This window comes from Oncorhynchus gorbuscha, linkage group LG11, assembly GCF_021184085.1.
Source record: "Oncorhynchus gorbuscha isolate QuinsamMale2020 ecotype Even-year linkage group LG11, OgorEven_v1.0, whole genome shotgun sequence".
NCBI lineage: Eukaryota > Metazoa > Chordata > Actinopteri > Salmoniformes > Salmonidae > Oncorhynchus > Oncorhynchus gorbuscha.
The window spans coordinates 15,850,973-15,876,063 of record NC_060183.1 but is presented as its reverse complement, the minus strand read 5'-3'; the positions used below and the strand labels follow the sequence as shown (position 1 = coordinate 15,876,063).

Genomic DNA, 25,091 nt, shown 5'->3' with positions numbered 1-25,091 from the left:
TATGGACAGATACTCCAATCTCCACTGTGGAGCTTTGCAGCTCCATCTTTGGTCTCTTTGTTTAGGTGGTTAGCCCTCACTTGGCAGGTTTGTTGTGGTGCCATATTCTTTTCATCTTTTAATAATGGATTTAATGGCGCTCCATGGGATGTTCAAAGTTTCTGATTTTCTTTATAACCCAACCCTGATCTGTACTTCTCCACAACTTTGTCCCTGACCTGCTTGGAGTGCTCCTTGGTCTTGGTGGTGCACCTTGCTTAGTAGTGTTGCAGACTGAGCCCTTTCAGAACAGGGTGTGTGTGTGTACTGAGATCATGTGACACTTATATTGCACACAGGTGGGCTTTATTTAACTAATTCTGCAACTTCTGAAGGTAATTGGTTGCACCAGATCTTATTTAGGGGCGTCATAGTAAAGGAGGTGAATACATATGCACACACCACCTTTCCTGTTTTTTTTTCTTCTTTATTGAAACAAGTCATTTTTTCCCACTTCACCAATTTTGACTATTTTGTATGTCCATTATATGAAATCCAAATAAAAATCCATTCAAATTACATGTTGTAATGCAACAAAATAAGAAAAACGCCAAGGGGGATGAATACTTTTGCAAGGCTGGTATGTGTGTTTTATTTTTTTTATTTTTTTACATTTATCACACACACACACACACACACACACACACACACTGTTTTTATTAATAAGGATAGGTTCCCAACTGAGATTCTGTCAACTAGATGTCTCCATGTAAGGTCACTGGGAATAATGTGTGTGCCAGAGGAGGCTGGTGGGAGGAGCTATAGGAGGAAGGATCTTTGTAATGGCTGGAATGGAACGGTATCAAACACAAGCATATGGAGCCCACATGTCTGACTCTGTTCCATTAGTTTCAGTCCAGCCACTACAATGAGCTCGTCCTCCTATAATCCTTCCCACCAGCCTCCTTGTGTGGGCAATGCACATGTTAAGTGGTTTTATTTTCCTTGCATGGTTTGAAGAGACCCGAGTAGGAAATAAACTGAAGTTTGCAGAGGCTACTACTTCAACTTTGTAATACTAAGGTTAGTTTGTACTTTTAGGCGTAGGCTTCCAGTAACAACTGATTCATCCTATGAAGCAATCGGTGCTCATAATATCCCACTGGGCGCTGACGTCAGTTCAATGTCTAGTTTTCATTTACATTTGGTTGATGTCAACTAAATTGAAATCAACAAATGTCATTGGATTTGAGTTAAACTGATTGGATTTACAAAAAGTATTTTTTCACGTTGATTCAAAGTCCTCACATTTGTTTTTGTTTGAAATGACATGGATTCACACAGTGGGATTATCATGAATTATGTTGTGAAACTGCTTGATCATGTTAACTCTTTAAAAAAAAAAGATTTTCAATAGGGACAGTAACTCAGACTGATAACTCTAGCAACTTAGTTATTACATTATCTTAGATATCCTAAATCAATCTTGCTTCACATAACTATTCAACAAGGGGTATAACTTCATTATTTTATATCCTCCTGTGTTGTATGGTCCAGTGTACTGGCCTATGAGGCCTACAGGGTTAAAATCAGTCCATTTGGGCCACCCCTTATGTTTAGAACGATAACTACTCTCCCTGCTGTAGGCCTATATGTTATTACTGATCTCAATGGTGGTGGACACAGCCAAGTCTGACCCTTTTTTTGGCATTCAGGTTTCTTTCCCACGGCTCCTCTCTGTGGCTTGTCATTCACACTGATTTGAGGGCACTTTAATCGTCACGTTTGTGGCACGTACAATTTAACAGACCGCATGTCAAGGTGACAATATGCCCACAATTTATATTCTGCATTTAATGACTATTTAAATTTAGTTTAAATTTTTTTTTTTAAACATTTGAGACCAACAGCTCGCAGTTGTTGATTCATGCTCTTGGCAAGCTTTAACTTGTCTTGCAAACACCAGCCTCTCTAGCTCACTGTGTATTTAGACTAAGCTCTACCCCGAGTTACTCACACTTAAAACAATGTATTTCCTGTTATGGTGGTAACATTGCCTGGCATTGCATTGGGCATAAGAACAGCCCTTAGCTGTGGTATATTGGCCATATATCACACCCACTCGGGCCTTATTGCTTAAATAACGCATGGTATATCAGCACGGTAGAATTAAATGGCTATAGTTCATTCTTACATGTCCTATGTTCGAGCTGCTTTTGAAAGCAAGTTTGGTAGTGAGTGGAAACCCCAACTGGGTGCTTCACATTTATACATCCTGTGAAATATCTGGCTCTAATAAGAATTACTAGAATGGGCTTGGAACCTCTAAACCTGTCAGTCTAACTGGTATTCTCATGGATACGTGCAATGGCGGACCTGGTATTGTGACGCAAGATTGCCACGGTTACCAGGCTTCCGAGTCTTGGACGACATGAATTGGAAATGGCTTGATAAATAAAGTAGAATAAAAGTTTTATTATAATGGGCTGATGACTTTGAAAATAGTTTGCAGACGAGATGGCTAGCTGATCGGGTCATTGATTTAGCAAGCTCAATGCTAAAAACATAGCTAGCTGTGCAGGTAAGATAGCCAGCATGGTTAAATAAATCATGCAATCTGTAGATCTTTACTCACCGTGACAACATTGGATAACTTTCTAAAGGAAATGTTTTTCAGTCTTCTGCACTATAACTGTACTGTAGCCAACGACCTAGCAAACTAGATACTTTTGGACAGTGACGGCCTGTCATTTTACGATTTTAGAGTTCGCCTGTGTCACGTAGTTAAAAAAAAAATCTAAATCAAGTTTGACCTTGTTGTATTAGAGTGCCCTCTAATGGTAAGGAATTGGCATTGATTATAGCATACTTTCTGCACTGTAATGCCAGATGCATGCAATGAATTAATAGTTTTTTTTCATGAGGATAGCAATAAAAAGGGTGAATAAATTCCCTGTGCATGTGCCTTTACTGACTGCCACAAAGTAACCGGAGGAGTGGAGGTAAATTCTAATAATTACCTTCCATAGGTATAAAACTTTGAATTGGCGTTCATTAGTTGTAACATCACAGAACTAGAATGAGATTGTATTCATTTAACACATACATTCCTAATCAAAACTGAAGGCACATTAAAATTAAATTAAATATGTTTATTATGAAACATACACGCTACATCACCAAAAGTATGTGGACACCCCTTCAAATGAGAGGATTTGGCTTTTTCAGCCAAACTTGTTGCCGACTGGTGTATTAAAATCAAGCACCCAGCCATGCAATTGCCTAATTGCCCAACATCCATGCCCAACCTCACTAATGCTCTTGTGGCTGAATGGAATCATAGTGGAAAGCCTTCCCAGAAGGGTGGATGCTGTTGTAGCAACAAATGGGGGAGCAACTCCATATTAATGGCCATGACTTTGGAATGAGATGTTCGATGAGCAGGTATCCACTTACACTACATGACCAAAAGTATGTTTTAGATTCCCAGGAATGAGAAATGGCAGTGTCACTACTTATGCAGCAGGCATTTCAAAATAAAATGTAAAAAATCAGACATTCACATGTGACACTTAGGGAAGACTCATTCCCTACAGAATTTGAGGTATGGAATGACACATTCACTACAAAGGGGTTTTTGTTGAGGAGTTATCCTCAGCATATCTATGTAATTAAACACATTCATTCATTTGTACCATTTTTATATCTGGCAATTCCACTTGCTTCCACGAGCCCAACCCCAAAGACAGTTTGCTGTGTAAACATCCAGTAAAAGAGATCTACATCACTGTAGATTCAGTCCTAATGCAAACAGTTTGCAGACTGTTCTTAAAAAAAAATGCATGTTGCTTTGTAAAAAGGGGAACCATGACTATGCTAGAATGAGTCCTAGTAAGAGTTCAGGGGCACTCATTCGCAGCCTGGATCATGACTCGCAAGACCCTATCCATGACCTGTAAGACCCTATACTTGACCTACAAGAACATATTCCAAGTCCTACACTATCAACTCTCTCAGGAACTCTATACCCTGTAAGCAGTCCATAGATACCCACTACACATACAAAAATTAGAGGCCAAGTCATAGCGAGTCACTAGTTGGCTCCTTGTGGAGCCTTCTCGCCCGGGCCATAATGAATGCATTTGTATTATTCCGTTTGCAAACATCTGTGGTGCCTATAACGTTACATAATCTACCTGTGATTGTTGTTCATTAGAATGTGTACCTATCAACAGGTTAGCTAGGAGCTAATGTCTTATCTCTGAGTCATTAATTTCCATACAATTTTCACAAGAAAAAACTCACTGCACCACGTAACATTAGCCTACTTCAACACTGTCCTCTATCATTCAGGCTAGCTAGCCAGATGGTTTAATGTGACTTTTTTTATACCCAGGTTTAAAAAAATAAAAAAATAATTGTGATTTAAAAAATCTATATAATTATGATTTCTAATAGCTAAGTTAACGTTGGCTAGCTAATGTAAACTCGTACATTGCCTTGGTCTGTACAATTGCCCTTATTTTAGCGCCCCAAAAACGTAATCCTTCCAGATCAACTGTAATGTCAATTCCATTGTAAAGCACAATTTCTCCCCTTTTCAACAGAATCAATTACATGACCTAAACACTGCCCGTTTCTGCATAATTCAAGCAGGCAATGAGCCCCGCCAGACGGGCGGGTGGCAAAGCGAAACTAATGCATTATAGTGAGAGATGTCCATGTGGGAAAATTGCTTTTTTTCACTCAATCTGTCCAATTTATCACCTTATCGCCTCTAAAATGTAAATAAAACACTATAAAGAGTTTATGATGTGTCATTACATACCTATTTGAATCTGGTTTTTAGGGCGGTAATAAAGTGATCTTAGAAGTAAACAGTGTTTTTGAGAATGATGTTCGCATACAATGATGACGCAAAAAATGACTAGGTATCCCCCGTCACTGTCCATTTCTTGTTTTTAAAGGATGAGAGAAGTGCTACACCTGGTGGAGAGAGATTGTAAGACAGAAGTAGTTGCTTTATGCGTGCTGTATACTGTACGTTAAGACATGCCACGTCTAGATGTAACTGAGGGTCCGTTTTTTTTCCAACTCTTCTCCAATACTATAGAGCCATTACCATGTCGATCAACGCTTGAATAGAAACAGTTCACACCCCTGATTTTGAAGTCAACACAATAGCTACAGGTCCATTTAGTTTTCTTTGTAGCCTCATTTGAATGTCTGCGGTTGGGCACATTGGTACGGAACTGGGGATCAGTGAAATGTAGGCTAAACTGACAACGGCGTGAAGAGCAGAAATTTCAACTAGCAAGCAAGTCGCAGCAAAGAAAAACGCGGGGGGGGTTCTGGCAGGGGGATATATATATATATTTTTTTCGGCACAACACCGGCAAATGAACACATTTTTATCTCGGGCAAATGTGTTAAATTATAGCCATAATCAACTCTATGCGTTCTCTCGAAAATAATGCAACTCTGTGGAAGGTGTGTTCCACGACGCGCTACTTTCCATAGAACGCATCGTTATGCCTCGATCACACCACCGACAGTGTTTATGCAGTTTTCTACACCCGAATTGTATTCATTTACAATGGAACGCTGTGTTTGACTTGCTGCATTGAAGCAGTGCGTTATGTGTGGTGCATATGTTGGACTTATCGAACGTGTGCGTCAAACTGTGTGTACACGGCTTGACAGAAATGGTAACAGAAGGTGAATGTTGAACTTTTGTTCCACACATATCCAGATGATGCTGTTACATTTGGCTCAGAACACAATCGGGTCTAAAGTTGTAATTGAGGGGTTAATTGATTATGGGCGGCACCTTAGCGCTCACTTTCTGTTACTGTCAGTTTTTATCGGAGCTATTGTGTGTATGTATGTCGCGGCAGGGTAGCCTAGTGGTTGCAAGTTCAAATCCCCGAGCTGATCTATCGATCAAATCTATCGATTTGCCCCTGAACAGGCAGTTAACTAGGCCGTCATTGAAAATAATACTTTGTTCTTAGTTAAATACAAATCACAGCTAACGTGTGACGATATGGGTGTCATCCCATCCACATAAAATAAGTGAGGCTTCTTTCCTTTTCTGATGTAATTTTCTGGAGAAGTGGCACAATTATGGCCTTTTATTCCTCTTTTGCTAATATAAACAACCATCCCCCTCCCTCAAAGACCGATTTGTAAACAGTGCCCCACCCTGTGAGCAAACTGTTGGAATGTTCGATGTTTCCCCATACCCGCGCTTCACATACGTTGCCTCAACTTGCTGTTGGTGAATTTCTTGTGAGGAGTAGTTTATTGTCAACCCGGATTTGTTCATTCCGCGACACAGCAGCAACAAGGTAACACGTTTTGTTGTCAATTATGTAGTCTACACATTTTAAACGAATACAACTCTCAACACGGAATTTGCTTTCTCCATTATACTGTATTGATACGGCAATAACAAAATGCTTACAAAGTCGTAGACGCGGTGTGTTTTATGAAATAACAGTGTTACTGAGCTGTGGGCTAATTCCTCACCTGAAAGCACTCTTCGCTGGCATTTGAACGGATAGTTTGTTTCCTAAAATTAGCAGTCTCGTATCCTTAACGAGAGCGCGCTTGCTTGTTTCGAAATTCTGCGGTCCTGTGTGTGTATGTATACAGTGTTGGGGGAAAAGTACCCTATTGTCATATTTGAGTAAAAGGAAAGCTACTTTACTTTTACTTGAGCCATGTTCCATTGAGTCACCCAGTAAAATACTACTTGAGTAAAAGTCTAAAATTATTTGGTTTTAAGGGTACTTAAGTATCAAAAGTAAAAGTTTGAAATTCCTTATATTAAGCGAACTAGACGGAACTGTTGTTTTTATTTACGGATAGCCAGGGGCACGCTCCGACACTCGGGCATAATTTACAAATTGCTCGTGTGTTTAGTGTGTCTGCCAGATCAAAGGCAGTGGGAATGACCTGGTATGTTCCCTTGATGTGTAGGAGTTGGACCATTTTCCTCTCCTGCTAAGCATTCCAAATGTAATGAGTACTTTTTGATGTCGGGAATAATGTATGGAGTAAAAAGTACATAATTTTCTTTAGGAATGTAGTGAAGTAAAATATATAAAAATATAAATGGTTAAGTACAGATGCCCCCAAAAACTACTTAAATATGACTCTAAAGAAATTTCACTTGAGTACTTTACGTGTTTGCGCGTGTACACTACCATTAAAACGTTTGGGGTCACTTAGAAATGTCCTTGTTTTTGAAAGAAAATCATTTTTTTTGTTCATTAAAATAACATCAATTGATCAGAAATAAAGTGCAGACATTGTTGCTGATTTTTATTTTTTTAAATGATAAGGATTATCAACATTGGCATACAGAGGCCCATTTATCAGCAATCATCACTCCTGTGTTCCAATGGCGTGTTGTTAGATAATCCAAGATTATAATTTCAAAAGGCTAATTGATCATTGGAAAACTGTTGTTCTGATTTAAAGAAGCAATACAACTGGCCTTAAGACTAGTTGAGTATTAGGAGAATCAGCATTTGTGGGTTCGATTACAGGCTCAAATTGGCCAGAAACAAAACTTTCTTCTGAAACTCGTCAGTCTGTTCTTGTTCGAGAAATGAAGGCTGTTCCATGTGAGAAATTGCCATGAAACTGAAAATCTCATACAACGCTGTCTGCTAGTCCCTTCACAGAACAGCGCAAACTGGATCTAATGAGAATAGAAAGAGTAGGAGGCCCCGGTGCACAACTGAGCAAGATGACAAGTACATTAGAGTAGCTTCATTAAATAGTACCTGCAAAACAGTAGTCCCTATGTCAACAGTGGGACTACTGCTCCAGATACTCAACTAGTCTAAAGAATGCCAGTTTTTTTGCTTCTTTAATCAGAAAAGTTTTCAGCTGTGATTACATAATTGCAAAATGTTTTTCTAATGATCAATTAGCCTTTGTAAAATGATACATTTGGATTAGCTAACTCAGCGTGCCATTGGAACACAGGAGTGAGGTTGCTCATAATGGGCCTCTGTACACCTATGCAGATATTCCATTTTAAAAAATCAGCCATTTCCAGCTAGAATAGTCATTTACAACATTAACATTGTCTGCACTGTATTTCTGACCAATTTGATATTTTAATGGACAAAATGTGCTTTTCTTTCAAAAACAAGGACATTTCTAACCCCAAACTTTTGAACGTGTGTGTGAGAATCTGTTGAATGGGTGATTTTTAATGCACTCTACATTATGAATATTGGACTTTTACCATTTATAGATGGATCATTTTTTTATTCTACAATTAATACATCTGCTTTGTCATCACACGATTCAATAGATTACATACATTATATAATAGACTTTGTAACACACAGTTTGTCAAAGTAATGTGTGAATGCTTGTAAATGTGTTTTGAATTGTTTTAAGAATTTTTTTTCTCTCCCATTTTAGGACAAAATTGTCACAGCAAGTTCAATCCCAAACCTTGGTAGGATGGATTAACCTCTAGATTTTCCTGACTGGACACTCCAGGTGTTGGCAGCACCCAATGTCCTTTCTACATGATGAGTGTGACCTGAGGAGGACTCTGGGTTTGTTAGACCGAACCGCTAACACTTCTGGACTCTTCCACCCAAGTTTCTCCCCCCGTTTGCCACTCGTACGGCACGGGGACTGACATGAAGAAAGTAGCCCAGTGGTCAACGGAGGACGTGCGCCAGTGGCTGACCAATGAGGGAATGCAGGAATACTCTGAGGCCTTCCTCCACCTAGACGGCCAGGGCCTCCTGCAGCTCTCCAAGGCGGACTTCCAGACCGCCCCTCTGGTCCTTGTCACCTCGGACAGAGGCAGACAGCTTTTGGACAAGTTGGAGACTCTCAGAATAGAGCACCACATTGAAGCACATAAAAATGGGCATGCCAACGGACACTCCATCTCGACTGTCATCAATGAGGTAAATGGGAACAAGCCCAAGAGTAACGGTCTGATCAATGGGTTTCACAAGGAACGGGTTCAGATCCACATGCCTGAGATCAACCGCTCTCCGTTCCCTGAAGAGTGGGGGAAGACTGGCGTGGCTTGCATCTACGCCATGGTCTGCTTCGTCTGCACCACCATCATTATCTCTGTGGTCCACGAACGCGTGCCTCCCAAAGAGGCTACTCCGCCCCTGCCAGACAAGTTCTTTGACTTTTTTGACCGAGTAGACTGGGCTTTTTCCATATGCGAAATCAACGGCATGATACTGGTCGGCCTGTGGCTTCTACAGTTGACACTGTTAAAATATAGGTAAATGAACAAGATAAGTTACATTCATTTGATAACGACTTGAATTCTAACATCCGGAACGTATTGAAGGATCCAGTCCATGTTAAAGTATGTTTTGCCATGTGCTGATCAAGCTCTCCAGCAAGTCTTGATTCTGTATGTACTACTTTCTCGTCCTCAGGTCCATCGTTGGTCGACGTTTCTTCTTCATCGTTGGCACACTGTACCTATACAGGTGTATCACCATGTACATAACCACACTCCCTGTGCCAGGAATGCACTTCAAGTGCTCTCCTAAGGTACTTGCCACTTCTCCCTGGGCTGAGAAATATAGACTTTTTGTTGCATTATTTAATTATGCAAAAGCATACAGGTAACTGCCAAAATAAAGAAAATGCCAACATAGTTTCTTAATGGGGCATTGGGCCTCCACGAGCCAGAACAGCTTCAGTGCGCCTTGGCATATATTCTGCTAGTGTCTGGAACTCTATTGGATGGGTGCAACACCATTGGTCCACTAAATTCCATAATTATTTTTTTGTTGTTGATGCTGGTGGAAAATGCTGTCTCAAGCCCCTCTCCAGAATCTCCCATAAGTGTTCAATTGGGTTGAGATGACGGCCATGGCATATGGTTTATCGTTTTCATGCTCATCAAACCATTCAGTGACCACTCGTACCCAGTGGACCACATAGCTATGGTAGCAAGAACAAGGACCTGCCAAGCATGTTTATACATGACCCTAATCATGGGATGTTAATTGCTTTATTAACTCAGGAACCAGACTTGTGTGGACGCACCTGCTTTCAATATACTTTGCATCCCTCAATTACTCAAGTGTTTCCATTATTTTGGCAGTTACCTGTAGCATACTAAGTGAAATGACTGTAGTTAGTAGCTTGTCTTAACATGTCTGTGAACCTCTGAGGTCGATGTTGTAAGTGCTGAGTGAGAAGGCTCTTAGAATAGCATTTTTTTATGCGGATGATGAGAAAACCAAAATTATTTTCCAGCTGTTGACCCCCTATGGTCCCAATTGTCCAATGCAGGCAGGATTTTAAAAGGCAGATAAAAAAATAAAAGAAAGAACTGGAGATGTTCTCACGGTAAATGACAACAGATGATTTTTGCCTCTTTGAAGGTTTCCTTTTTATTTGTGGCATGTTAGTCATGTTTTTAAGGATAGTAGATGGCATTTGTCAATTTGCTTCAGACCCATGTCATCAGCAGTTTCGCAGCCATGCTATATAATAAAAGCTGATATAATTCTCTCACATTTAAGTTGATGGGTTTTTTATCTGTAGCCAACATTTTATATGGTCTTAAGACTCAATGGCTGTGAACATTTATTTGACTGAGTATGACCACTTTGTTCACCTACTGTGACAACCACTTTTCTCAATGCTCCCTCCTTTTAGCAGGTCTGTTCAGTCATGAAGCAGGGGTGTGGCGTTACAGTTCCTCTTGAGTGTTCCTGCCCTCACGTTAGTGGGAGGCATACAGTAGAGAACTAGTGAACAAGGCCAGGATCTGCATCCCCCCTCAGCACACCACAGACCAGGATATCCCCTTAGAGGAAACCATTCGTTATCAGTCCAAATTTGCCAGCTCATCTATTTCTGACAATTCCACATTTCCTATTTAATCTAACTGAATTAACCAAATTAGTGATAGCTTTCCAACTGTTGAAAGCAGTTGGCTGTGGGCCAGCGTTTCTGACTGGAGGCCTTGTTCCAAGTTAGAAGCTGATCATACATGATCAGACTAACTGGCGAACAGGGTTAGTACTGTTCAAGCTCCTAATAGTAGGCTAACACATCCCCTTTCACAGACACACAGGTTGTTACTGTAAATCTGATTTGATGTTTTTATGCCTTTCCGGAGCACACTAACTTGACATACTTTTGTGGTGTTTTTTATATTTTTTATTCTGTTGTAGCTATTTGGTGACTGGGAGTCCCAAATGCGGCGAGTCATGAAGATGATTGCAGGAGGAGGCCTCACCATCACTGGCTCGCACCACATGTGTGGGGACTACCTTTACAGTGGCCACACAGTCATGCTGACACTCAGCTATCTCTTCATTAAAGAATGTAAGTAGGCTACACAACACTACGGCATAGCCTCTCTTAGTGAAGTCTGTGATGTTTATTTTTGGAGTGGAGGAGACAGTCTGTGGTAAACTGTACGAGCTGTTGGAGCTAATGTATGTTCTCTCAACAGGCATACATCTGATTGGTCACATTGACTGAAAGGTATTTTCTGTGTTTCTTGCAGACTCTCCAAAACGGTTCTGGTGGTACCATTTGATCTGCTGGTTGCTATGTGCTGTAGGCCTATTCTGCATTCTCTTGGCTCATGACCACTACTCCATAGATGTGGTGGTGGCTTACTTCATCACCACACGCCTATTCTGGTGGTACCACACCATGGCCAACCAGCAAGTAAGTCTATATTTGGTCACACTTACCAGTGGAATAACCAATGTAATTACCCTGTAATAGACTAGTATTACCTGCATGTTCAACGTGTATCAACAATTAAGGCATGGTGTTGTTCATGAACATTTAACTTGTTTCACAGGTGCTGAAGGAATCATCGCAGAGCAACTTTTTCTCAAGGGTGTGGTGGTACCGAATTTTCCAGTACCTGGAACAGAATGTCACAGGCATCGTCCCTCGGAACTACCAGATGCCGCTGTCATGGCCACCGACCCAATGGAGTCTAGTGAAGTACAGCCGTATTGACACACAGTGCCCGTGACAGCAGGAAGTGACCCCCCCCCAGGAGGACATGATGGTGGGTCTCTTAACAACACTCTTTAAAGTGCCGCATCTAATCACAAGAGGATGCCCTATCTATCGAACTTTGATGCTGCTCCATCTCCCTTTAACGCCCTTCTGTAACATACACTCCAGTCCAACTGGCTAGTACTGTGACAACCATCGTTTCAGCCAAAACATTTCACATTGGAAAACAATCATTCTATCCTCTCGAGGCTACTCTGAAAGTAATGGTTTCCAGTGGGTGGATCGCAAGCATTTCAAAAGTGGGTCCAGATCTATTTCAGCTCGCAACAGGAAATCTATAGTTAAAGGCGAATATCTCCCTCTGTAACCGGTTACTGAAATGTTATTAAATAAACATGTTTGTCACAGCGATTGGGCTGTTCCAAAAGTTTGGTGTTATCATGCTCAGATGTTTTACCAAGTTTTGGTTCAAAATAGCTTTGAGAACTGACCTGTCGTGAAGCAGGAGGTGTTTTTTGTAGTGACTTACATTTTTGTAGTTGTCTAAAATAAGCTTGGCCAAGGTGTAAACTATTTTCTAAGCATATAACAGGTTTATTATTCAAATTAATGCTTTAGATTTTTACAGTTAGGAGACTATAGCAAAAAGGAGTAAATAAATGAGTAACAATATTCCTCAGTGCCTTTCTTGTTGTGATTGTACAGTAAGTGTATCAGTGTCCTCATTAATGTTGACTTGAATGACTGTTTTTAAAGTGCTACATCAGTATTTACACTTGAACAGATAGGAGGGTGTTTAAATGAACCTGATGCTGATCACCGATTACAGCATAGACAGTTGAGCAATTACGACTCCATGACATTTTCTCCCTGTTTCTGAATGTAAAGAATCATGAAATTCTTTTAACCATGTTAGTGTCTTTCCAAGTCAGTCATGTTTGCTTAAAAAAAAAAAACATTTCTTATTTTCCATTTATTTATTACATCGATAATTTCTTGTGTTTTTGCTTGGGATATTGGATTGCCATGTAATTTCTTGCCTATTATGCCAAATAGCTGCATTGTTTGGGCTGTCCTTTGACCCAAAGATTAGGTCAGTGTGATGGAGAGGGAGGTTTAAAAGCAAGGTTTTATTGAGTGGTCCTGACAATTTCTCAGCTTACTGATGATGACTGACCCATAATGCTCCTCTCCTCAATGTATACGTATACCTCAGAAGTGTCGTGTTAACCAACCAATGAGAAGAGCTGGTTATGGTGTAACCATGGAAGAAATTAATCCAAAAGGAAATAAATAATATTTAGCACACCTTAATCTGCGATTCCTTTTTTTTAAATGTATGTACTGGAGAAGTGATCTTTCTCCACACAATTTGGTCATGACGGCTTTGCACAGTCTTGGCGTTCTCTCAACCAGCTTCGTGAGGTAGTCATTTCAAGTAACAGGTGTGCCTTGTTAAAAGTTAAATTGTGGAATTTCTTCCCTTATTAATGCGTTTGAGATAATCAGTTGTGTTGTGACATGGTAGGGTTGGAATACAGAAGATGGGCTAAGTTCATATTATGGCAAGAAAAGCTCAAATAAGCAAAGTGAAACGAAAGTCCATTACTTTAAGACATGAAGGTCAGTCGATGCAGAACACTTCAAGAACTTTTAAAGTTTCAAGTGCAGTCGCAAAATCCATCAAGCGCTATGATAAACTGGCTCTCATGAGGACCACCACTGGAAAGGAAGACCCAGAGTTCCCTCTGGTGCAGAGGATAAGCTCTGCAGCAGAGTTCACTTCACCTCAGATTGCTGCCAAAATAAATGCTTCAGAGTTCAAGTAACCGACATATCTCAACATCAACTGTTCAGAGGAGACTGTGTGAATCAGGTTTTCATGGTTGAATTGCTGCAAAGAAACCACTATTAAAGGACACCAATGAGAAGAAGAGACTTGCTTGGGCCTAGAAACACGAGCAATGCACATTAGACCGACGGAAATCTGTCCTTTTGATCTGATGAGTCGAAATTTGAGATTTTTTTGGGTTCCAACTGCTGTGTCTTTGTGACACAGAGTAGGTGAATGAAGGATCTCTGCATGTGTGGTTCCCACCGTGAAGCATGGAGGAGGTGTGGGGGTGCTTTGCTGGTGACACTGTCAGTGATTTATTTAGAATTCCAGGCACACTCAACCAGCATGCCTACCACAGCATTCTGCAGTGTTACGCCATTCCATCGGGTTGCACTTAATCCTACTATCAGTTGTTTTTCAAAAGGACAATGACCAGCACACTTCCAGGCTGTGTAAAGGGGCTATTTGACTAAGGAGAGTGGAGTGCTGCATCAGATGACCTGCCTCCACAATCACCTGACCTCAAACCAATTGAGATGAGTTGGATCGCAGCGCAAAGGAAAAGCAGCCATCAAGTGCTCAGCATATGTGGGAACTCCTTCAAGACTGTTGAAAAACATTCCAGGTAAAGCTGGTTGAGAAAATGCCAAAAGTGTGCAAAGCTGTCTTTAAGGCAAAGGGTGGCTAATTTTGAAGAATCTAAACTATAAAAATGTTTTTTTTAAAACAATTTTTGGTTACTACATGATTCCATATGTTTAATTTCATAGTTTTGATGTCTTCACTGTTTTATTCTACAATGTAAAACATAGTAAAAATAAAGAAAAACCCTTCAATGAGTAGTAGGTGTGTCCAAACTTTTGACTCGTACTGTATATCTATGACCTTTGGAGTGAAATTGACTTCCAAGGGATATCTGAAAGGTGTGCAACTTAACAGCCTGGACAAGACTGAGGTTTATTTTATGGTACTGCTGGTTTGTTTTTAATACAGGCTGTAAAACAATATCTGATCAAGTCAATAGCCACCCTTTACCTTGATGACAGATTCACACACTCTTGGCGTTTGCTCAACCAGCTTCATGAGGTAGTAATTTCAATTAACAGGTGGGCCTTAATTTGTGGAGTTTCTTTCCTTCTTAATGCATTTGAACCAATCGGTTGTGTTGTGACAAGGTAGGGGGGTATACAGATGATATGACTATTTGGAAAAAGACCAAGTCCATATTATGGCAAGAACAGCTCAAATAAGCAAAGCGAAATGACAGTCCATCATTACTTTAAGACATGAAGGGCAGTCAATACCGAACATTTTAAGAAATTTGAAAGTTTCTTCAAGTGCAGTTGCAAAAAACATCAAGCGCTATGACTAAACCGGCTCTTATGAGGACCACCACAGGAATGGAAGACCCAGAGTTACCTCTGCTGCAGAGGATAAGTTAGTCACCAGCTTCAGAAATTGCAGCCCAAATAAATGCTTCACAGTTCAACTAACTGACAAATCTCAACATCAACTGTCCAGAGGAGACTGTGAATCAGGCCTTCATGGTGGAATTGCTGCAAAGAAACCACTACAAAAGAAAGGACACCAATAAGAAGAGACTTGCTTGGGACAAGAACACGAGCAATGGACATTAGACTGGTGGAAATCTGTCCTTTTGGTCTGGAGTCCAAATTTGATATTTTTGGTTCCAACTGCCATGTTTTTGTGAGATGCAGTGTGGGTGAACGGATGATCTCCACATGTATTTCCCACTGTGAAGCATGGAGGAGGAGGTGTGATGGTGTGGGGGTACTTTGCTGGTGACACTGTCTGTGATGAATTTATAATTCAAGGCACACTTAACCAGCATGGCTACCACAGCATTCTGCAGCTATACTCCATCCCTTCTGGTTTGGCTTAGTGGGACTATCATTAGTTTTTTCAACAGTACCATGACCCAACAAAGCTCCAGGCTGTGTAAGGGCTATTTTACCAAGAAGGAGAGTGATGGAGTGCTGCATCAGATGACCTGGCCTCCACAATCCCCTGACCTCAACCAATTTGAGATGGTTAGGGATGAGTCAAACTGTAGAGTGAAGGAAAAGCAGCCAACAAGTGCTCAGCATATGTGGGAACTCCTTCAAATCAAATCTAAGTTTATTTGTCACGTGCGCCGAATACAACAGCTATTTAACAGTGAAATGCTTACTTACAGGCTCTAACCAATGGTGCGAGAAATTATTTTTGGACAGGTGATTTAGAAAGAATCATACCTGTCTATATAAGGTCCCACAGTTGACACTGCATGTCAGGGCAGAAACTATAGCATGAAGTACAAGGAACTGTCTGTAGATCTCCAAGATATAATTGTGAATAGGCATATATTTGGGGAAGAGTATAAAACAATTTCTTGAGTGTTGAAAGTTTCCAAAAGCATAGTGGACTCCATCATTGGGAAATGTAAAAAATATGGAACTTCTCAGACTCTGACTAGAGCTGACCATCCGACCAAACTGAGCAACCGGGCAAAAATGACCTTGATCAGGGAGATGACCAAGAACCCAATGACTACTCGGACAGAACTACAGAGTTCCTTGGCTGAGATGGGAGAAACTGCCTGAAGGACAACAGTCTTTGAAGCACTTCACCAATCTGGGCTTTATGGGAGAATGGCCAGATGGAAGCCACTCCTGAGAAAAAGGCACATGACAGCACGCCTGGAGTTTGACAAAAGGCATGTGAAAGACTCAGAGCATAAGGCAAAATATTCTATGGTCTGATGAGACAAAAATGAAACTATTTTGCCTGAATGCAAAACGCTATGTCTGGAGAGAACCTGTCACAGCTCATCACCCGTCTAACCATCTCTACCATGAAGCATGATAGTGGCAGCATCATGCTATGGGGATGCTTTTCAGCAGAATGGACTGGGAGACTGGTAAGGATAGAGGAAACAATGAATGGAGCCAAATACAGGCAAATCCTTCATGAGAACCTGCTTCAGAGTGCCAACGACCTTAGACTGAGGTGACGATATCAGTTCTAACAGGACAATGACCCCAAGCATACAGCCAAAGCAACGCTGGAATGGCTTCAGAGCAAGAATGTGAAAGTCCTTGAGTGGCCCAGCCAAAGCCCAGACTTGAATCCCATTGAAAATCTGTGGAAAGACTTGAAGATTGCTGTTCACCACTGCTCCCCATATAACTTAACAGAGCTTTGACAAAATCAATCTGAATGGGAGAAATTCCCAAATTCAGATGTGCAATGCTGATGGACATACCCAAGACAATTCAAAGCTGTAATCGCCGCCAAAGGTGCTTCTACAAAGTATTGACTCACGTGTTTAAATACTTATGTACATTTGATATTCCTGTATTCCATATGCAATAAATTTGCTAAAATGTCTAAACATGTTTTCACTGTCATTATGGGTCATTGTGTGTAGATGGGTGAGAAAAAAAAGATATTCAATACCTCTTGATTTCAGCCTGTAACACAACAATATGTGGAATACGTTAAGTAGTTTAAATACTTTCTGAAAGCACTGTATGTCATTCAGTACCATACTTAAGCAATAAGGCACGGGGGGCTGGTATAGGGCCAATATACCACGGCTAAGGACTGTTCTTAGGCACTACGCAATGCCGTGGTATAATGGTCATATACCACACACCCTCGTACCTTATTGCTATTATAAACTGGTTACCAATGTAATTAGAGCAGTACAAATAACCGTTTTGTCAGACCCGTGGTATATGCTCTGATATACCATGGCTGTCAGCCAATCAGCATTCAGGGCTCGAACCATCCAGGTTATAATAGAAATGATTCTGCGTTTGACTGTTGCTATCTTGAAATGTCATTGAATATTAGACAGAGCGTGAGCTAGGTGAAGTATTCACTCAGCTGATACTGATCCTTTACCATTGGATTGCGTCCATGCAAAAGCATAATGTATCGTTATTTCATTGAATTACCTCAAGCGGGGCTCCCTTGTTAAAGAGACCCTGGTCTCAATGGTGACTCCCTGCTTAAAGAAAGGTTAAATATATATATATATATTTTAAATAAGGGTGTATGTGTTTCAAGAACCAGCTCTTTCTTCTATTTGCTGTAATTGACTAATACAGCTTATCATTTCAAATCAAATGAAATACACATATTTAGCAGATGTTATTGCGGGTGTGCATCAGTCAGGTGTGCATCAGTCAAGGTTTAAGCTGAATGACTTGCATTCATGAAGCACTTCTCACATGCCCAGGAAGTGTTTTTATTAACAGTATTAACACCATGTTGGTTACGCGTAGCGTTGTGCCATGGCTCGGAGTGAATCTCAGTCATGGTTAATCTCAGTCATGGCTATTCACTGGGAAGACAGATCAAGTAAGAGTTTCTCTATGTTTGTCTCATTTTGCTCGTGGGTAACTTTGTAGTTTTTTTTTAGTGCGAGATAGCAGGGGTTTGTCATGGGGTTCATTTATGAATACGAGTAACGTTCATTCACACATGATGGCCAAGAATAAAATCTTCATTCAGTTTATTTATAATAGTCTAATTCATAAAAATGGGTTTATTTTTTGATAGTGTTAACAACTGATGTGTAATATTTTTGGGGACTTCAGAGGAACTAGTGCCTACGGTCAGTCGTACAGCAGGACCACAGTAAACAGCCCATTATCAGTTTGAAAACTTCATGCTGGCACGTTTTGGAAAAAAGGGCACGTGTCACAGTAGCTGATGTTTTTCTCAATACATTGCAATCAATGGGAAAAGATGTGTGTCACAGGGTTGACGTGACGGAGCAAGAAGTGAGAGAGAGAGAGAGAGAGAGAGAGAGAGAGAGGAGAGGGAGGGAGGGGATGAGAAGGGAGAGAGAAGGGAAGAGAGAAGGGACAAGAGTGAGGGAGAGGGTGAAGGAGGGAGAGATAGAGGAGAGAGATGAGAGGAGGTCAAGGGAGGGAAAGAAGGAGCAAGAGAGAATGGAGGGAGGAGGGAGAGAAGGTGTAGAGTGATGGAGAGGGTGAAGGAACGGGGAGAGAAGAGAAAGAGGAGGTTAGTGTGAGAAGAGACGGACATGAGATAAACGACAAAAACGTCAGCCCTGTGACACTCATCGTTTCCCATTGACTGCAATGTATCAAGAAAAACCTCAGATAATGTGATATTTGACCTTTTTTGCGAGAAACTTGCCAGGATGACGTTTTCCGATGATATTATGTTGGGTGAGCAGAGCAGACTGTACCAGACCCCCTGGAGATGTCCCCCTGGTGAGTGGCAATCGTCCGTCAGCAGTCCAAAAGACCATTTCCCCTGCAGTCCTCCCTGGACTCTCCCAACTCACACTAGTGTTCGTGCATCGCTGACCTACAAACCACAACCACTAGTTCCACTTCCACTAGTTCCCTCCTCTATTCCTGTTTGCTGTGTGTGTGTGACTGTTTGGTGTGTGTGTGTGTCCGGTGTGTGGTAATAAAGTGTGGATTGTATTTGTAATTGATTTAATCTAACCTTTATTTAACTAGGCAAGTCAATTAAGAACAAATTCTTATTTACAATGACGGCCTACCCCGGCCAAACCCGGACGACGCTGGTCATTTACGTTCTCTAACCGGGACGCCGGGACAGTTGCATCCATATGTAAAGCACCACCTCAATCAAAGTCCACCACCACATGGTGGCGCTCTTTTTCAGACACTGTGTCTTGTTCCAGGGGTCGTATGTGTGATACTGTGTCTTATTCCAGGGGTCGTATGTGTGATACTGTGTCTTGTTCCAGGGGTCGTACATGTGATACTGTGTCTTGTTCCAGGGGTCGTATGTGTGATACTGTGTCTTGTTCCAGGGGTCGTATGTGTGATACTGTGTCTTGTTCCAGGGGCCGTATGTGTGATACTGTGTCTTATTCCAGGGGTCGTATGTGTGATACTGTGTCTTGTTCCAGGGGTCGTATGTGTGATACTGTGTCTTGTTCCAGGGGCCGTATGTGTGACACTGTGTCTTGTTCCAGGGGTCGTATGTGTGACAATGTGTCTCGTTCCAGGGGTCGTATGTGTGACAATGTGTCTTGTTCCAGGGGTCGTATGTGTGACACTGTGTCTTGTTCCAGGGGCCGTATGTGTGATACTCTGTCTTGTTCCAGTGGCAGCCTTTGCCCAGACACCTGAGGGTCTGGGCAAACACTGGACTCCCCTGTGAATACCGCAACAGCTCTTGTCCTATTGGAGGGACAAAACTGTAGGAATACATGGAATACTGGAGCAGACTCCTATGCAAATTCAAAAGTGTACGTTATAGCAGAGAAAGTGTTGCGCTGTCCAGCAGGATCTGACATGTTTGACACCACTTCCATCATAGGAGAGAACGTTTACAAAATTGCAAAGGTAAGAAATCTTACCAGTCACTAGGAGTGAGATGCCGATTATAATTCCATGATCTATGGAACCAGTTACGTGGACAGATGTTTGTTCTTTTCTCCATCAAGACATCATCCACATCTACCATTGTCTTATGACTGCTGTATTGCTGTGTCTGCCCCCTACAGGAACTGCATGGTAAGGCCAGTCAGGAGGTGTGGGATTCTGTGATTTTGCGATTCTGACCCAGCAGTTAACCAGCTCTGGGCCACAGCTTCACCGCAGAAACTATAAGCGGAGGAGATCTCAATTTCAAGGTTAGCAACTCTTCTCCGCTTTTCATTGTACTATATTTAGATCATTGTCATGCAGATAACCCCTCTTCAATGTATTGAATTGTTCTGAAACGGGGGCTTTTTGAGGGTGACCCATTTTGGCAAGGAATTAGAGATACACTGTTTGGAGCTCCCTCCAATGAGACACAGGACTGCCACCCCCCCAAACCTGTTCTCTTCAGCACTGGAGAGGTGTGAGCAGGGTTCTTTTTCAGCCTTTTTCCATTGTAGCCCCAGCGCAGCCTAACACTTTCCAATGGCTTAAACTGTGGTGTTACCCTAGGGGAATTGTGTTTCCAAAGCTAGGACTGTGTGTCAGTGTACTGTAACATGATGTCACCATGGAGATGTGGCCGTGCTGTTCTCTCTGGCCTAGCTGACCTGGCCCCTCCCGTGTCACCCAAACATTGTGGGCGTCCAGATGATCACCACAGGACCTGTGGCCATTGTGGCTGTCCCTGGAGAAATGACGTGAGTTTCCACTACAGTGTGAACATGTGTGAGTGGTTGAACTTAACAAACCCTCGTTTGATTTTTCTTTCCAATGCTGTCATGGAAAATGTGATTAGGGAACAGATGTGTTGGACTTGGACTTGAGATGGAATAGGTTGTGACTCGCAGGTCATGTTGTTTTGAAGGGAACAGGCAGGCCGTAGCGTTTGTTTAGCTGACGCGCTGAAGGACACGTTGGTTGAACTCTGTTTACTTTACTCGTGTTTTGCAGCACCATGTCAGGGGAGGCCGTCAAGCACGTGAGAATCAAATATCACACACACACACATACATACACACCCACTCATTAAGGCAAAATATTCTGTTTGCATTTGTTGGTATTACATTTGAATGTGTTATACGGATGGCCTTTGTTTGTTGATAAGGAACTTGGAGGCTCAGCGAACGTTCAGTAATGCAGAGGTGGTCGTCGCTGGCCTGTGTAGCATCTACTCATTACTTTACCACCAATGAGGAGTACCAGGTGCGAGAGAAGAAGTGAGATTTTGAGTGGTATCAGATCGCTGCTCCATCACTTACTACAGTTATTTCTCGAAGATCCAGCATTGCAAAGGAGCATCCACTATCTCTGCATATATCCAGAAGTTTTGAGGCCATTGCAGAGGTGAGGACCACATACTGCACAGGAAACTGGGACAATGTTTGCACAGATGCATCTTGGGAGACGAGGTAGGGTACTTCCTGTTTATTCAACGTCGTCATGTCATGTGCGCTGTATATCAGACACCATCCATTTTAGTAGGAAGTGATATCCTTTTAATGGCTTCTGTAAATGAATAAATAAATAGCTAGCAGTGCCTGGAACTATCTGCTTGGTTTGATTCCTTGGCTTATTTAGCGTCATTCACACCAGGCCTTATTTCTCAAGGACATCTTATTGATAAAATTGTCAGTTTTATAGCTGATTATCACCACACAGCTTAAAGGTCCAATGCAGCTGTTTCTATCTCAATATCGAATCATTTCTGGGTAACAATTAATGACAGACTTTACGATTGTGATTGTTTTCAATTAAAATGGTAAAAAAGGAAACAAAAATAGCTTCTTAGCAAAGAGCAATTTCTCAAGCAAGAATTTTGCTAGGGCTGTCTGGGGGAGGTCTGAGTGGGGGGGGGGGTGTCTTAATTAATTGCAAGCATAAGAAGTATTTTTGAGAAAAGCAGAGGCAGGTTGGGCCAGATGGTTGCTAATGGGTGGTCTTTAGAGCTTGTTTTGCCCAATTAGGGTTAGATTTAACCCTGTCCAATTAGGGTTAGATTTAGCCCTGTCCAATTAGGGTTAGATTTAGCCCTGTCCAATTAGGGTTAGATTTAGCCCTGTCCAATGAGGTCACTTTTGGTCTACTGGTAACCTCCATGGTGTGGTCATGGTGAGTGTGTTCTAAATATCAGAACTCTCCTGTGCCAACAGCCTGATGTCTCTCTGTGTGACATTAACGAGGTCACAGACTCTTTGATCAGCTCAGTCAACATCAGCCTGACAACATCAGAGGTGGGGGGGGGGGGGGTGAATGGAAGGTGACACTGAGCCCTCATGTGTTTAGTGTTCTTGTCTCTATTTCTTGTCTTTTCTTTCCTCCTCTCTCTCTTCTCTCGTCTCCTCTCACAATAGGTTTAACTGGGTAAAGAATGGAGCAGAGAGTAATGTTACCATTGAGTGGCACATCCTCCTGTCAGCCCAGACTTTCTCCTACCGGATCAGACACTTTGGACACTACAAACAGAGGAAGGGGATCACAGATCCCGTGATTCCAGTGAATGGGGGTGTGTCAGAGCTCTTCGGAGTCTCCAAAAGAACGTATTACTAATAACCGCTGGTCACTGAGTAAGACCAAATAGGGCACATAGTAGTGTACACTTCTAGTGACCCACATTTGATGATGTATTTATATTCTCTATTTCAATGCAGTTCAATGTATGTACAGCATTGAAGCACTAAATGTATTTATATTACCTTTACTTAACTAGGCAAGCCAGTTAAGAACAAATTCTTATTTTCAATGATGGCCTAGGAACAGTGGATTAACTGCCTGTTCAGGGGCAGAACGACAGATTTGTACCTTGTCGGCTCGGGGATATGAACTTGCAACCTTTCAGTTACTAGTCCAACGCTCTAACCACTAGGCTACTCTGCTGCCCGAGGCGGACCAGTGCTTCAATACGCAACCGGCCTTTGGGTTGACGGGCAACAAGCCATTACGCTGAATGTGCCCAACAGGATGACGGCGGAAATATGTTTTGAATGTAGGGCAGCTTCAGTGCCATTCCATAGCTCATCTCCCATGGAAATTAAAATCATTTGTTTATGATCAGTTGAGTCACGTTTTGTGTGTGTGTGTGTAATTATGTACAGTGCTTATTTTGAATAGAATTAAATGATTTAAATATTGTGGCACACTTCTTAGTTTTATGTAGAAGGAATAAAGTGAAGAAAGCTAGTCTCAAAATGCAATTGGTTCATTCATCACAGGCAATTACAGATTATGAAACGTTAGAATTACCAAGCTGCACGACACGTTGTTTCACAAAAGGGTTCCCATTTCTCCTTACATTTCAGAGGTGTATTTATTTCTCTCCTTTGTGATTTTTCTTAGATCAATTATTGAGGCACAAAGAATTTGAAATATCCAAAAACAATATAACTATACAAATATTGTCGGATTTCTGGTATAAAAAAACAAGTTGGAAGTTCTATACACACTTTAATACTGTCGCTGCTTTGGGATTTATGCTTATCAGAGTGTGGTTTTGTACGCTGAGAAGGGTGTTAACACTTCCTATGTCCATGTTCGCAGGCCTAGGTTGGGTGTAAGGCAATAAGAGAAATAAGCTAAATAGAATGAAACAGATCTTTGTCAAGATGATTGTCCATAGCTAACACTCCAGACATATTACCCCAACGTAAAACAATACATTTTGAACAATAAATATACCGTGACTCAAACACTTTTCCGTAGACGACAAACCCTTAACATCTTAAAATAGGCAGTTCAGTTTCACAGCAGCTTTGGATGGATTTCCTTTTCGCACACTATAACATCGGAAAAGAGAGGGAAACAAATTCTGTGTTTGCATTTGTAAATACTGAGACACAAATAGCACAAAATAAACCCCTCACTATCAAAAGTGACCGAACCACGCCAGTGTTTTTAGTCTAACAATGTACAACCGTGCAACAACATCAAAAGGTACTTGCAGCACATTTAGGTAGAAAGTAAAAGCCATCCTTGAAACTAGAAATCCCTGACATTTAAAAACTATATTTCTATAGATGATTTATGAAGGAATCTAAATGAGACTTTTAGGGCTAATTTAATAAACTTAAATGGGGAAACTTCAACTTCTACACTATTGGGTCAAAGGAGACCACTAGTCCATCACTATGAACCAGCAGCTGTGTCATAAAATAGACAATGAGTATAAAAAAAGTAATGGCTGTCAAAATAATGATAAAGTACATAAGAACCAATCAAAACGATCTCTGACAATTTGCTGACTCTACAACATCCAATTAGGGCCCTCCTCTACAACTAAATAGATCCACACAATCAAATGAAAACACATAATGGATACTACGTACACTGAACAAAAATATAAACGCAACATGCGATCATTTTACTGAGTTACAGTTCAAATAAGGAAATCAGTGGGTTAATTATGCCCTAATCTATGGATTTCACATGACTGGGAATACAGATATGCATCGGTTTGTCACAGATACTTAAAAAAAAAGTAGGGACGTGGATCAGAAAACCAGTCAGTATCTGGTGTGACCGCCATTTGCCTCATGCAGTACGACACATCTCCTTCACATAGAGTTGATCAGGCTGTTGATTGTGGCCGGTGGAATGTTGTCCCACTCCTCTCCAATGGCTGTGCGAAGTTGCTGGATATTGGCGGGAACTCGAACACGCTGTCGTACATGTCGATCCAGAGCATCCCAAACATGCTCAATATGTGACATGTCAGGTGAGTATGCAGGCTATGGAAGAACTGGGACATTTTCAGCCTCAGGAATTGTGTACAGATCATTGTGTCATGGGGCTGTGCATTATCATGCTGAAACATGAGGCGA

General features: G+C 41.4%; 1 protein-coding gene and 1 long non-coding RNA gene across 6 annotated transcripts in view; both read left to right on the top strand.

The window, feature by feature from the left end:
- The window catches only part of LOC124048154 (phosphatidylcholine:ceramide cholinephosphotransferase 1-like), a 39,306-nt gene extending 26,004 nt beyond the window's left edge, over positions 1-13,302 (top strand). For 3 of the 5 annotated variants that reach the window (XM_046368639.1, XM_046368638.1, XM_046368640.1), the window contains exons 2-6: positions 8,428-9,265; positions 9,426-9,543; positions 11,184-11,337; positions 11,522-11,688; positions 11,828-13,302. In XM_046368639.1, coding sequence (XP_046224595.1) covers positions 8,655-9,265; positions 9,426-9,543; positions 11,184-11,337; positions 11,522-11,688; positions 11,828-12,007 — 1,230 coding nt within the window. In that variant the 5' untranslated portion in view covers positions 8,428-8,654 and the 3' untranslated portion in view covers positions 12,008-13,302. Of the gene's footprint in view, positions 1-5,554; positions 5,698-5,860; positions 6,330-8,427; positions 9,266-9,425; positions 9,544-11,183; positions 11,338-11,521; positions 11,689-11,827 lie in introns of those variants that run through there. The other 2 variants (XM_046368641.1, XM_046368637.1) reach the window with 2 other exon arrangements.
- Positions 13,303-19,885: 6,583 nt separating this feature from the next.
- On the top strand, positions 19,886-23,555 carry LOC124048153. Its single transcript, XR_006841184.1, has 3 exons — positions 19,886-20,975; positions 21,229-21,686; positions 22,629-23,555. It is a non-coding gene; the product is annotated as an uncharacterized LOC124048153 (long non-coding RNA).
- Positions 23,556-25,091: the final 1,536 nt, after the last annotated feature.